The sequence below is a fragment of the Micromys minutus genome, assembly GCF_963924665.1.
Source record: "Micromys minutus genome assembly, chromosome: 2".
Lineage (NCBI taxonomy): Eukaryota > Metazoa > Chordata > Mammalia > Rodentia > Muridae > Micromys > Micromys minutus.
The window spans coordinates 61675165-61689461 of NC_137971.1; the positions used below are offsets into that span (position 1 = coordinate 61675165).

The window sequence follows — 14297 nt, forward strand, 5'->3', positions numbered from 1 at the left end:
CGTAAGCTCTAAGCTTCAGCCTCAATTGTCAGAATAAGTGTTATATGAGTACCTCTGCATATTACCTTGAGCATCTTATACTATTTGGGGGATGAATTTTGAGACTATCCTTTGACTTCTGACAATGTTGTCCTTCTATATAAGCCACACCCACTACACTCAACACCCCCCCCACACACACACACACACTTCCCAACCTCTCTTCCCCTCCAGCCCTTGCCTCTACCCTACTGACTGCAATACCTTTGACTTTGTAGTACTTCCACTTCCTCTTCTAGAATGTTCCCTCGGCCTTGGAAGAGGTGGCACATATGTCCCATTTGGAGCCTTCGTGTGTCCAGACATGTCTAAACTCGCTCAACTCCACACAGCACATACTTAGAAGTCTCCACCAACACCCAATAAAACATACAAACACTGCAGCCTTTCCTCAGGAAATGAATAGGTGTGGCAGACGCTAGAAAGAGTTGGGTTTAGAACCTGAGTTCACCCTGTCCTTGCTGCTTTCGGTTCCTGCCTTGGCTTCCCTATTGTAGGCCAAACAAACCACGTCTCCCCCAAGTTATTAAAGAAGCTGGGACACATAGCATAAGGTGAGGATAAAGGAACAAACAGGAGACACTGGCAGATTAAAAAAAAAAAAAATCACAAAGGCCATGTACAAATAATTTGTTTGAGAGACTAGAGAAAACCTGTTTTCCTACAGATGGTCTGAATAAAAAGTGTTCCCCATAGTCTACAGGTTCTGAAGACTTCCAACTGCTGACAATGCTGTTTGGGAGGTTTAGCTGGCCTTGTCTGAGGTGGTTAAGTCCCCTCTCTCTGCTTCATGCTTAGGTTTCAAGTGTGAGTCCTCAGCGCAGGCTCCAGGCTCAATGCCTATGGCTTACTATCATTTTCTCCCTAACCAAATACTTTCTTCTAGAAACTGCCTTGGTCAGTGTTTTATCTCAGTAATAGGAAAGTAACTAATATTCAGACCGCCATCAGGCACACAGGAAGACTTAGTTTCACTGCTGTACACAGATGCCATGACCAAGTTTTATAAAGAACATTTAATTGGGGCTGCCTTACAGGTTCAGAGGTTCAGTCCATTATCATCAAGGTGGGAGCATGGCAGCATCCAGGCAGGCATGGAGCAGGAGGAGCTGAGAGTTCTACATCTTCATCCGAAGGAAGCCAGAAACAGACTGAGTATCCTCAGGCAGCTAGGAGAAAGATCTTCAAATTCCCCCCACCCCAGTGACACACTTCCTCCAACAAGGCCATACCTTCTAATTGTGCCATTCCCAGGGACGAGCATATGGTAAGAACTCAGGAGATGTTTGTATCTACCTGTATTTAAGTCTTACCTACCCAATGTTTTCTTTCCGTGAAAATGAAGAGCCTTGCATTCCATGAATTCCCTCATATGCATCCTAACCACTAGGAAGCCAGGCCCCACCACCTATAACTTGTACTGCTTCAATCCCTCCACCTAAGCAGCAGGACCCAGGTTAAGAGGCAGTGGTCTCTCACAGCCCACATCAGCAGGCCATGATCATTTAAGAACGTCCCACAGGTCCAAATGCCTAGATTCTACAGCTGTCAAGTCAAAAATCCTAAGAAAGGCTTGTGCAGCAAAGCTTCATGGGACAAATATCTCTTATGCATGTAAAGTCAGGACGAAAATATACATTTAAAATTTCCGTGGCTTTTAGAACATTCTCCACCTATTGGAAGGCAAAATTAGCATATTCGTTAGATGAAGACTAAAGAGTGCTTCCCTTTTGGTCACTACTGCTTCCTCTTCTGGATGTTGGTACAAGGGTGTTCTGGCATTCTGCAATGTACGGAACTCATCACTGCCCACAGGATAAACTTTGGAGTTGAATTTTCCAAGGCTGTGAGGAGCTCTCTGGCCAGTGAGGGGAGCTGTTGGACTGGTACAGGAGTTATCTAAGCTCTCCAGCACACTGCTTGTAAGAGGCCTTCACTGCATGATGGCCTTCCCTAATTGCTACAAGAGGCCCATGTGTTAAGAAGGGGATTTAAAGGAATTAGTGACAATGACAATAAGTTAGAAGGACATATGCTACACACAAACATCACTACAAAGACAGATTCTACACACAATCATTTTTAGCTGAATCTGAAGAGTTTATTGCCTTCTATGCTTCACGGAAAATGTAACATATGTTTCTTCAGCACAACGTTGTGAAGCACACTGAGCATAGCTGAGTGTGTCATGTCTCTACTCAGTCCACGTCTCAGGACCAAATCATCGACTGTTCCACGGTGATTAAATACTTCCTGCAGTCCTTGGACATTATGCTTAACGTTCACTAATTTTCTCCTTTCAGTACAGGCAGCAATTCACCATTGTCTTTCAGTTCCTAAAAGTTTAAAAAAAAAGCATGTATGAGTGAGTGTGTGCGGTCATACAAATAAAACAAAAAGTACCTAATCAACAAGCTTTCACCTGTACCTGACACCAAAAGGACACACTCCATTACACCAAGCTTTCAACATGCCTATGTTCTTACACATAAGACAGAAGACAAGGCTCAGCAGGAGAACACTGGCCTAACATGCCAAAGCCCTGGGTTCAAGTCTCTTTCTCCCCTTCTTGTCTGTACAAGTAAAACTGAACACAAATTGTAGGTTAGAATTTATTTCAAAACTAGTCATCTTTTTGTATTCATGGAGACTGACTCTGAACTCACTCCTTACAGAAGTTAATATGTAGAAGACACAGTGCTCAACACGGTCTCCAAGTTATGTGAATGTTGCTGGGCCGTATTGCTTGGGAAATAATGACAAGGAAAACACTGGTGCATTGTTGGGAACATGACAGTCCTTGCATCTACAGATCTCCAGGGTAACTGGGAATGTTAAGCTCACATGACGGTCTTTCAAAAGAAAATATGTAAAACCCGTTCTTACATCCAGAAGCTCTGGGAGGCTAATAGCCTGGTGATCTGCAATATCTGTTGAGCCAGACCTTACCAAGCTCCATTAAGCTTCTACAACTAGGACTGAAGACATTTAATAGTCTAAGTGACTCTTTCATTATCTGCAAAGCCAGAGACTCCCCTAAGCTCTCACAACCAGACCCAGAGGTAGCTAACAGCCCAAATAACCCCCACACTATTTGGGTTAGACCCTTCTGTAGGCCTGTAAGCTAATACAGGCTGCCTATCTCTGTGACCTTTCTGTCTGGAAATGACATGTACTTTGAGTTGAGTTTCAATGTAATTATGCTTTCTTGTGCACTGGAGATTGTATTACATTGGGAAACTTTTTTCCAAATTCCACTGGGTTTAAATATGTTAGCTATAAACTGCCTAGCATCAGACTTCCCAAACTTTGATCTAGGTTGGCAAAAGTTAATCTGAACAGTTATCATTCTCTCTCTTTAGGGTTTGACTCTCTTCCTGACATAACACTTGCAGGAACTCCTTACTACATGTTCACTACAAACTAAAAAAGTCTCTAGCTGTCCTAGAACTCACTAAGTAGCCAACTTACAGAAATCTACCTGCCTTTGCATGTCAAATGTTGGGATTAAAGGCATGTACACACTACCAAGTCTGGCTTCTACAAATTAAAATATAAATATATTTTTTTAAATCTTCTAGTGGTTGAATCTACACATATAGAACTCAGATGGGAAGGCTGGCAAACACTCAGGTTACCAAGTTAAAAGGGTGTTCTAAACCAAAGTGAGCACAAAACCACTAAGCCTGCATAGCCACAGTTCAGGTCCATAAGTGATCGGGTAGCCTTCAGTAGCTTCGGATCCTTTAAGTTTCCCCTGCACAAGCTAGCACCCTGCTGCGTCATGGTCCATTCCTCTGATCTGCAGATTTGAACCTAAACTAGGGTGGAAGTGGATGAACTCTTCATAAGACTCCTCCCCTGAGACTGTACTGGAGAACTTCCTTCCTGAGTGTAGCCAGCTCACACATCCTCTCTAGGCATTTATAGTTACCCGACCAAGGGTCCCAAGTCTAAGAGCTCCTCAGTTTATCTACAGTCTGTCAGTAGCTGCCTTTTCCAGGATATCATACTGAACAAGTCACTGAGTTACTAAGCCAACAAAAAGTACCAGTGCTCTAACAAAAGCTAGTCAGAATTGCCGTATGGAGTGTGTATTAATGAAGAAATGAAAAACTGCACCTCACTGATAAGTGGATACTAGCCCCAGAAAGCTCTGAATACCCAAGAAATAATTCACAGACCTTATGAAGCTCAAAAAGAAGGAAGGCCAAAATGGGGATGCCTCAGTCCTTCTTAGAAGGAAGAACAAAACACTCACAGGAGTAAATGCAAGGTCAAATAGAGGAACAGGGATTGAAGAAAAGATCATTCAGAGGCTGCCTCACCGGGGGATCCACCCCATATGCAGCCACCAAACCCAAGCACTATTGATGATGCCAAGAAGTGCTTACTGTCAGGAACCAGATAGAGATGCCTCCTTGGGGGCTCTGCCAGGGTCATACAGATACAGCTGAGCATGCTTGCAGCTAAGCATCAGACTAAACGAGGGGACCACAATGAAGGTGCTAAAGAAAGTACTGAAGGAGCTGAAAGGGGTTGCAACCACATGGGAAGAACAATATTATCAACCATCCAAACCTTCCAAAACTCCCATGGACTAAAACACCAATCACTGAGCACATATTGAGAGACCTATGGCTCCAGGTGCATATGTAGCAGAAGATAGCAGTGTCTGGCATTAATGTGAGAAGAGGCCTTTAGTCCAGTTAAGGCACGTTTTCCCAGTGTAGGGGTTTGCCAAGGCAAGGGGGTGGAGAGGGTGATTAGAAGCAAGTGCACTTTCGTGAAGACAAGTGGAGGGGGAGGGACTATGAGAGTGAGGTGGGAGGAGAATGTAACATTTCAAATGTAAACACAGAGAGTATCTAATAAAAATTTTTTTAAGTAAAAAAGAAAAGAAAAACTGCACTCTGTGGGAAACACAAAGTGACAGACAGTTCCATAACTCTCAACAAAAAGCAGGAGCAGTAGCATCAACTTGCAAATGCATGTGTTCTGAGCAGGGATCATAAAGCCATACAGTTCCCAAAAGGTTTCAGTCTCTTTCTGGTCTCCTAAGACCCCTTGGCTAAGGCATGGACTGTGAGACATGATTCAAAAAAAAAAAAAAAAAACTGGCTCCGGGATCTAAAGACAGTTTGTAACTTAGTAAGATGTCCACCTACATATGATGTGTGCACCTAGATATTAATGTAACAAATGCACCGCTTACCTTGTTGCTTCAGGGATCCTAAAAGCTACAATGTTTTCTTTTCCTCCAGGAATCAGACCACTTACTAGGAAAACTACATCTCTGCCGTATTTTTGCTCCTACCTTATGTCCAAGGTGCCATCAAACTCTGCACTTGGCAGGAAATAAAGCCCAGTCTGCAGTAGCAGAGCAAAGCAGCCCTGCAGTTGCCTTCAGCCCTGATTTCATAGTTTGTTGGTTTGTCCACATTATGAAAGCCTGTTTTTAAAGATTTTACTTTATAATATTAACTGTTTTTAATTTTTTTTTTCCACTTAAAACAGTCAGCAGGCCAGAGGGCAATACCCTGCCCTGGAGGAAGAGCTGCCCCACCATCTGCTGGTTCACACCCTCAACACACCGGCCCAGGTGGAGAGCAGTGGGGTAGAGAAGGGCCATGAAAGCTGCAACTTCCCTCTGTAAGTTTACAGTAGCCAACACAACGAATAAACACAGTTAATGGTAGCTAGGACCACCTTGTAGCACATTTTAAAACGTCAGGTCCACTGCCAAGTGCATGTCAGCACTCAGGAGGCAGAGGCAGGCAATCTCTCCGTTAGAAACCAACCAGGACTGCAGGACCTCCAGAGCAGCCAGGACTACAGAGAAACCCTGTCTCAGAAAACTAAGAAGAAATGCCAGGTCTGTTTAAGAGACAAGAGGGACAAGTTTTTTACCTAATGTCCATTTACCAAGTTCTTAAAATAAACAGACATTAGGAAGGATTGTGAGTGATGTAAAAACAGCTTTGATGGCTCACACCTGTAATCTCAGAACTGGGAAGGCTGAGACAGACCACAATTTCCTAGTCCTCATCCTCACACCTCCATCATTAAGGGTGGTTAAGGAAAAAGAAAAATGACCCAAAGAAACAATTACAGTAACAAAAAATGAAAATGCATAAGAATACTAGAGCAGAGAAATGTTTCTAGCAGGAGAAATGCACATTTACAAAAGAAGTTGGGCCCCAAAGGATGGAGATACAAAGATTTAAATACAGAAGATACAAGAAAACCTAAAGTTGGACAGATAGACAAGACAATAAAGAAGGAAGCTGTGTTGTAGCTAACACAGCAGGGTCTTCTGAGGTCACCTAGATGGGCTACAGCGTTTAACTCTCACTGGCAGCAGGCAGATCGAAGGCTCTGAAGATGGTTCAGAGCATGAGACACTACAGCACAGACCAGGCTCTGTGTGAGGCTTGAGAAAAGAGGAGCCAGACGACACCAAAGTGGATGTTTAAACACATCAAGTATTTCAGTTCCTGATAATAGCAGTGAAAAGCTCTTACCTTGACAATATCCAATCCTCCAACAAGATCCCCTCTCACATATAGCTGAGGGTAGGTTGGCCAATTTGAGAACTTTTTTAATCCCTGACGCACCTAAAGAAACAACAGAAACCATGACTCCTTCTCAGCACCCTGTGAACAAAGCTAACACATGGGATAAAACTAGAACTTACTTCTTCATCCTCCAGTATATCAAAAGTTTCATATTCGACCCTGCAAAGAGAGAAAGCATTTTACTATGTGCTCATTTTAAACAAATAACATAAAATCTATCTAGTGGTTTTAATATAGTCAAGAAAAGCAGTCCACCACTAACAAAACTTACTCTAGCTAGCAAGCCTGCTGTGAAGTAATGGGAATGAGTTTTATTGTCAGGCTGGTTGTTCTAGGACAAATTCACTCAGTCTTTTGATGGACAACACTAGCTACAATGGTACCTTCCAAATTTCTCTTAAGTATTTATGAGCACCATAGAAGACCAAGATAGTGATCAGAGGACAACTTGTAGGAGTCAAACCTCCCCCTCCACTATTTGGGTCCCAGGGATCAAACTCAGGGCATCAGTCTTGGGGACAAGCACCTTTATCCTCTATACCATCTTGCTGGCCCGCAACATTTCTTTACAAAGAGCAGCCATTTTTTAATGGTCCTATTCAATCTGTGCTACATAACTGCCTTCCATTCTGCAACTTCAGAGAACAGGCTATCTATTCAAAGTATAATCAGAACACATTGTAATTTGATAAACAGTCATGAAACACTTGAAAATCCAAAAGAGCATCCAAGATGAATTTGGTTTTAACCACAAAATTCAATCAGGGAGTCCCCACTGGACAACTTTATCCCAGCAGCTCCAACACAGGAGCAAAGACTTAAAATGGCTCACCCTATTCCACACAAAGTAGCCCAGAGGCCTCACATTCCCCAGGACCTGAGTTACAGGCAGCTATGAGATAGATGCCTGATATAAGTGCTAGTAACCAAGTCTCATCTTCTTAAAGAACAGTACCCACTTAATCACTGAGCCATCTTTCCAGCTCTGAAAGCACAGGCTTCAAGAAATGCTTAGATGATGTGACAGTCTCCCTTTGTTTCTGTATGCATGGTGAGAATAAGGGCCAGAAAATTCCTTTTTGGTCTAAGTTAAAGCATTCAAAATACACTATAAAAATTAGAAATGTGTGTCAATATGTAAGTATTATGCAGATATGTTTAAACATTCAACTGTGAAGTAGCAGTAGCAGAATGGAACACAAGATTTACATACCCAGTACTATTCAGTATTTCCAGAATCTGTTTGCTGAATCCACATTTTGCCTCCTAAATTATATACATAAAAAAAGTACATTGTACATTTTTTCCACAGAACCAGTGAGTATGGCCACTGAGAATGCTCAAGTCAGCACCCCAACCACTCTGTGGACCCAGCTCCTGTGCTTCTTCCATCCCCCCAACATCATCCCAAACAACCTTCAGACTGACTTTGGCTTTAACCTTTTAAGTTGAGTGACATACAACAGCTTAAAATCTTTGTGGTCAGGATGGTCCCCTAAAATAAAATGTAGATCATCTATACAGAATCACCTGACTCTTTTCCTTGCTCTCTGCAAAATGGCAGAGCACAGTTAAGCCAGCTCTTTGCACTGTGGCATCAGCTACTGAAGTGACTGAAATCCTATGCTTTATTTCAGGGCAGATTCCCCAAGCCCCAGCTATCTTGGGAATAAAGACTGACAATACACAACAACTTAAAAGCTCCCAAGACACCATTTCCAAGATATACAAATTCTTCCTAGACGGGCACAAGAAATGTGGGAATCAAAGTCTGCTTTAAACAGTCACAGAGCAAGAGTACCCTTCACATTACTACAGGGTAATTAACCTTGTGCACTGTCCCAGTTACAGAGTCTATGTCCTAACACAGGTATCTACATGCTAAAATTGTATTTATGTCTTCCTTATTACTTCCATCCCACTAGTTACATTAACTAGTTAGTTGTTTTAACTAATGGCCTTCACTGTGTTGATACCATGGCAACCCTTAGGGCAACCTGATGTTAAAACAGTCCTATGGCATCAACAGATCCATTCACAAAAAGGAACAAGGAAGGCAAGGATCTCTGCAGCATCACCTGCCCGTGGTGGCCTGTCCAGAGCCTGAGAGGAAAGCAAACTGCACAGTTTTCCAGCCTGAAGTTAACAGCTGAAACTCAACTGTTAACTGCAAAATCTAAGAGAAATGACAGGACTAGCTTTTTGAAATTTCCAATCTAATCCCAACACAAGAGATAATCAGCTTTCACCACTAAATGAGTGCAAGGGGACCTAGCAAACTAATTCCGTGCATACTTTCGTCGGACTACAAGAACCAATCATGTTACCTCAGAGCACAAGGGCCACTGTCAGGATTTATTTCCTACTCTGTGGACCTAAGGACAAGACCCTCAGGACTACCAGGGACGTTCATTTGCCCACAGTCCACATCCTCAAAAAAAGGTCCTGGCTAAGTGCTAACAGTGTTGACAACTTCAGCTGACAAAGTTTGGCAGCCGAAAGAAATATACCCTGCTGAGATGCTGATGATAAAGTCAAGCAAAATGGAGATTACTTTGTTTGATCTCCATAAGCACCAATTAAGGCCTGGATAACTTCCTGATACCACTACAGCTTCATTAGCTAAACTAGAAAAAAAGACTTAACTGTCCCCTTGCTGCAGATGTTAACATCAAAAGAAATTACAAATAAAACCATTTTTGAGTTCTTTACCTGTTTGTTTCCTTTCATAAAGAGCATCACAGAAGCTTTATTGGTCAGCACTTTGAGCCTGAAGAGAGAAAATTGATATAAAATGGCTCAGCTCAATTATTAAACACCACTTCTGCTCTGCGTCATGAGTAGCAGGCATATCTAAGGGGTAGCAGGATGACGGCTCACAGCTTTGAGTGGTACTAAACAAGCAAAAGCACTGACACTTTGCTTTATTTCATTCTCTCCCTGAGCCGCTGTAAAACATAATATGGCTTTTTAAGGCAACGAATGTTCTTTCAAGTTGCAATTTAAGCCCATCAACTTGTAGTACTAAAAAAAATAATAATAACCAATTCAGTAAGGAATTATTCAATGGGGGGCCTGTATATCGAGCCATCCACCAGTTTCCAAATTGAAGCAGTGAGCACTTCCCCTCACGATGGTGCATAATGCTCTTCACACCAGAACAGGGCAGTGAGTGAGCCTAAGAAAGCAAAATCTTAGTCCTCCAACCACCACTAACCACAAAAAATCAACTGTTCTTATTTTAACATTATATGCCACCTGTCAAAAAGCAAAATCTAACTTGATATCTATCAGAAATGTTAATCACTCAAATTTGGAACAAAGTGTAGTCACAGATCTTTAGAGAAAAGAAATCAGCATACGAACATCATTTTCTCCTCACTCTTCTCATGTTCTGCAAGCAGCAAGGGTGGAGATCTTGCAGAAGACAGCTAACTCTGGTCAAGTGCACAGATCACAAGTCCATGGCTCCTCAATGAGACACAAACCTAGCCAAGCCCACTCACCAGATGACCTAACCACCTAAAGGAAGCTAAAACATCTCCAGTCCAAAATCTTCGTCATGTTGCTAAACAGGAGCTCTTTAAATTACCACCCAACATACAGCTCTAGCCAGTACCTGTGCGTGCCTGAGGCAGGGAGAGCTAGAAGGAGCACTCTAAGAAAGAAGATCTGAGAAAGAAATGGCACAACAGCAGCAAGGACAGTCTACAGAGACAATCCACGGGTATGAACTGCAGAGCCACCCTAGGAGCAGCACAGCCTCAGGGGGCAAGGACATCATGGGCCTCAAGAAAGACCACAAAGAGGACCGTGTGGTATCTACAACACCACTAATCTTATCACAACAAAGGGTACAGACCAGCATAACATATATACAATACCGTTCCTAAGGTGTACTTAGATTAAGTATAGACAAATGTTCTTTATTAAATACTTACAGAAATTCTCAAAATGTGAAATAGCAAGAAAAGTACAAACTCAAGGCCCAACAAACAGTTGTTGAGCTCTGATGCATTTCAAGATAAATTTTTAATTATTAATGTAAATATAACATATAAATAAGATGTGAATTTATTAATTCACATTTATTACAACATAACCCCTTTCACGTGTCCCTCTATACCAAAATCTACCATTTCTACAAGACTTCAAAAGCAGGCTGTAATCCCTCATAAATAGAAAGATGGTTTCACAGCTCTAAAGCCTGCCTAAGTTTTGTGACCATGGCATAGAGAAGCCTCTGAGAACCCTAACTTTTCCCATTGAACTCTTACCTCATTCAGGGATTGAACATAGCACTTGAGCTGCACACAAAAACAGAGGTGCTATGCTCACACAAAAGAGCAGGAACCAGAAAGGACCCTGGACTCATTGAAAGTGACATTTCTACAGTATCAAGTATACTCTTCATAACTGCTAACCAAGCTCAAACATTCCCAGTCCACATGAGAGCATCCCGAGTTTGCAAGACTAGGTACTGAGGAACACCACAGCATTATGACCCAAATATACAAACACTAAATGTCTGGTGCCTACTCGGAAAGAACAATGCACTAACAGGATTTATAGACGGTTAAGACAGACAGAGCATACTGCTGCCAGATTTCCAGCACTTACCTTTCCTCTAACTTGGGTGCTTTGGGACAAATTGTATCTAGCTCTTCTGATGCTTCCAACTCCTGAAAGAAGCACATTATACCAACATAAACCACCTTGACTACCCCCACTGTGGAATACTGACTGACAAATATGTCTATCAGAAATACTGACTTCTCACTACTAAATCTCGAGGTACAATAAGAAATATTTACTGTCAATTTATGACAACGCTTTAGAAAAGTGTGCTCTAAACACATTGTCTTTATAAAGAATCTAACCTTAATTATGTCAAGTCCTCCTATAAGCTCTCCAGAAACATAGAGCTGAGGGTAGGTGGGCCAATTAGAGTATGTTTTGAGCCCCTGTCGAACTTCTTCATCTGAGAAGATATCGAAACTGCTGAACTGAATATTGTGTTTGTGAAGGATTTCCACCATCTGCTTGCTGAAACCTGCAACAGAACAAGAAACAGAGAGTCAGTTATCTTTCACATACCATGCCTACCTTGCCTGCTTAGTGACTGAATCAGCATAACTGGATAATCGTAAGACAAAAGTAAATGCTAAAAGTTCTGTTGACCTAGACCCTCACACAGAACATAATTACAGTGAAGTGTGTGTGCTTATCAAAGCTGCCCTTTAATTGGAGACACAGTGTTGGTCAAAGAGCAGAACCATGAAGACATACCAGAGGCTCCATCCTGACAGTGACAAAGCTCTCTATGGCCGCTCCACCTCACTCAAGAAACTGACCAGGAAGCTAAAACAGCTGTTTTAATCACTGGTTGACCACAGGGAGACCCAAGTGCAGCCTCTCCTACCTACCCCTGTAGCGAGCCTGTGTGCACACGTCTGAGCAGCATGATGGGAATCAGAATCACAAGTGCTTTCTGGGTCTGAAGCTGGCAGTCCAGTCAACGTTAAGCCATCTTTGTTGTCACATATGAACTGTCTGTACAATGATGTCATTCCTTCTCAGCTTGTTCTAACTTCATAAATTCTTTCCTGAAACTATTTACATTCCCTTTAGTGTGTAGGATGATGATTTTCTTTTAAGCTACACAATAGTGACAAATGTATCCCAGGAGTTTAGAAATGGGTGAAGATGATCTTCCAGGGTTCGCACCAGTGTTATGAATCTATCAGTCCAGGCTGAAAAAAGGTCACTGTTCTTCCCAGATGCTAATTCTTACCAAAAATTGGAACCACCTTCTTTCTCACTTCACCATTCTTTAAAATATACTCTTAATTCACTGGAATATAAGCTACTCTTCCTTTAAGATTTCCCCACATCAACAATTATTTTCAAATAAAAACAAACCATGTAATTCAGTATAAGATGAACTGCAATGGTCTTACCTGACGTCACCCAAAAGTACATTTACTATTAAGAACATGGATCTAGAGCTGAGCTCTGAAAGGTTCCCAGCTCTGCAGTTTGCTGAGATGAAGCACTAGGAATGTGCGGCATATAAGCTGCTTTTCCTACAACTGAAGTGTGGCGTGCATGCACAGCCTGAAGTCAAACACTGTTTCTGAATGTTTTCACTCATCTGGGAGTTCATTAGTAAACAGCTAACGGCTGACTGCTGATGGTTATTCTGTTCCCAATATATTAGCTCGTTTCTACTGTAACTGGGTGAGAAAAAGCTTTCTTTTGGCTTTAGGCAATTACATGCAGACTAGAAAGATTGATTGGTAGGTTTCATTTTTAAGGGTTAAAGTGGCAGACTGGAAATGTTATGCTTAAGGATAAAGTAGTAATAAGGCTTTATTCTAATAACAAAATATTTATACACTCCTAAAGAAAAATGCATGCATGTAACAGAAGCACTTAAAAGTTAAAAAAAAAAATCTCATTTACCACAAAATCACCATTTCTATGTGCAGTCATTTCCACTTGTGACATGAGTAATAAGCCTAAGTGCCACATTTAATAACTACCGCAAACAGACCTAAGAGCATTTCTGTACTTGTGCTTTGCATCTGACTCTGAAGCTCCCACAGCCAAACATGTACCAGAGCTTTCCCTGAAACGGCTGAGTCCCCCATAACCTCATTACCCTGCTAAAGAACCTCAATGATTCCGAAAACTTCCTCAAAAGTAAGCAAGTTCTCTTCCTGCCTATATGAGAAGCCAGAAGAGAGGCAACTGAGGTCTGTGCTTGTAAGTCACCATAAATTCTGCAGATGGTGTCTAGAAGGAGAGCAGAAGGTGCAGCTGTGGCTGTACTGGTTCTAGAACAGACTCTGGAAACAGTTTCCTACTTTTTGAATATGAAATGCAAATGTTATTCAGGTTTTCTGGGTAACACAAAGCAAGGTCAGGGTCACCAATTCAAATGCAAGTGTAACCCCCTATTCCACAACAGATGTTGAGCCCGGAGCAAAGCAGTCTGAGTGACAGTGCTCTCAAAAATGACTCTGCTGCATGAGAGAGACCTCACGTTCACAGAGATGACCTGTGTTTTTAAGAAGGGGCTAGCCCACACTCTTCACTGGAGTGTGAATATGGAGCACAGACAATTCTATACCAGGCAGCTCAGAAAGCAAAAACAGAAGCGAAGCCATTTATATTTCCCAAAGACAGGAGATAGAAGGTGAAGAGAGCACACAGCACTGCACGAAAACCAGGAGGTGACTGGGCAGTCCCCATGCAAAAGCTTTTCAGCTGACCCGACATAGACACTTTACTAAGTACTCTCCAATAATCTGTTTGCTCTATGCGTCAGGAAGGAAGACACATAACAAGACACCAAATATTAGCAAAAGGGCACTTACTAGAACTGTCAGAAAAGTGACAAAGATGGCACCCAAAAAGAACTGGCAGTTTACCCTTTATGCATCTAACAATCTCTTTACCTTTTTTTCATTATCCAAATGCCTAAAAATCTTTTCTCATTGCTCCAAAATATCTAAATTTTCTTTTTATTCTATTTGTAGTCTGAATGTCACAACAAAAAAGAAAAAGAAAAACTCAAGAAATAGGTCATAAACTCAGTTTAGAGAAAAAGACTATTTCTAAATAAGCCAAATTCAGAAAGACAAGAAACATTTTCCTTTGTATGCAGAAACTAAA

General features: G+C 41.8%; 1 protein-coding gene across 2 annotated transcripts in view; it reads right to left on the minus strand.

Annotated features, from left to right (window-relative positions):
- Nucleotides 1–2130: 2130 nt before the first annotated feature.
- The window catches only part of GLRX3 (glutaredoxin 3), a 28948-nt gene continuing 16781 nt past the window's right edge, over nt 2131–14297 (minus strand). The window contains exons 5-11 of one of the 2 annotated variants that reach the window (XM_080911386.1): nt 11498–11670; nt 11238–11299; nt 9330–9387; nt 7831–7883; nt 6737–6776; nt 6564–6656; nt 2131–2375 (exon numbers count right to left, since the gene is read on the minus strand). In XM_080911386.1, coding sequence (XP_080767512.1) covers nt 2325–2375; nt 6564–6656; nt 6737–6776; nt 7831–7883; nt 9330–9387; nt 11238–11299; nt 11498–11670 — 530 coding nt within the window. In that variant the 3' untranslated portion in view covers nt 2131–2324. The remainder of the gene's footprint in view (nt 2376–6563; nt 6657–6736; nt 6777–7830; nt 7884–9329; nt 9388–11237; nt 11300–11497; nt 11671–14297) is intronic. The other variant, XM_080911387.1, reaches the window with a different exon arrangement.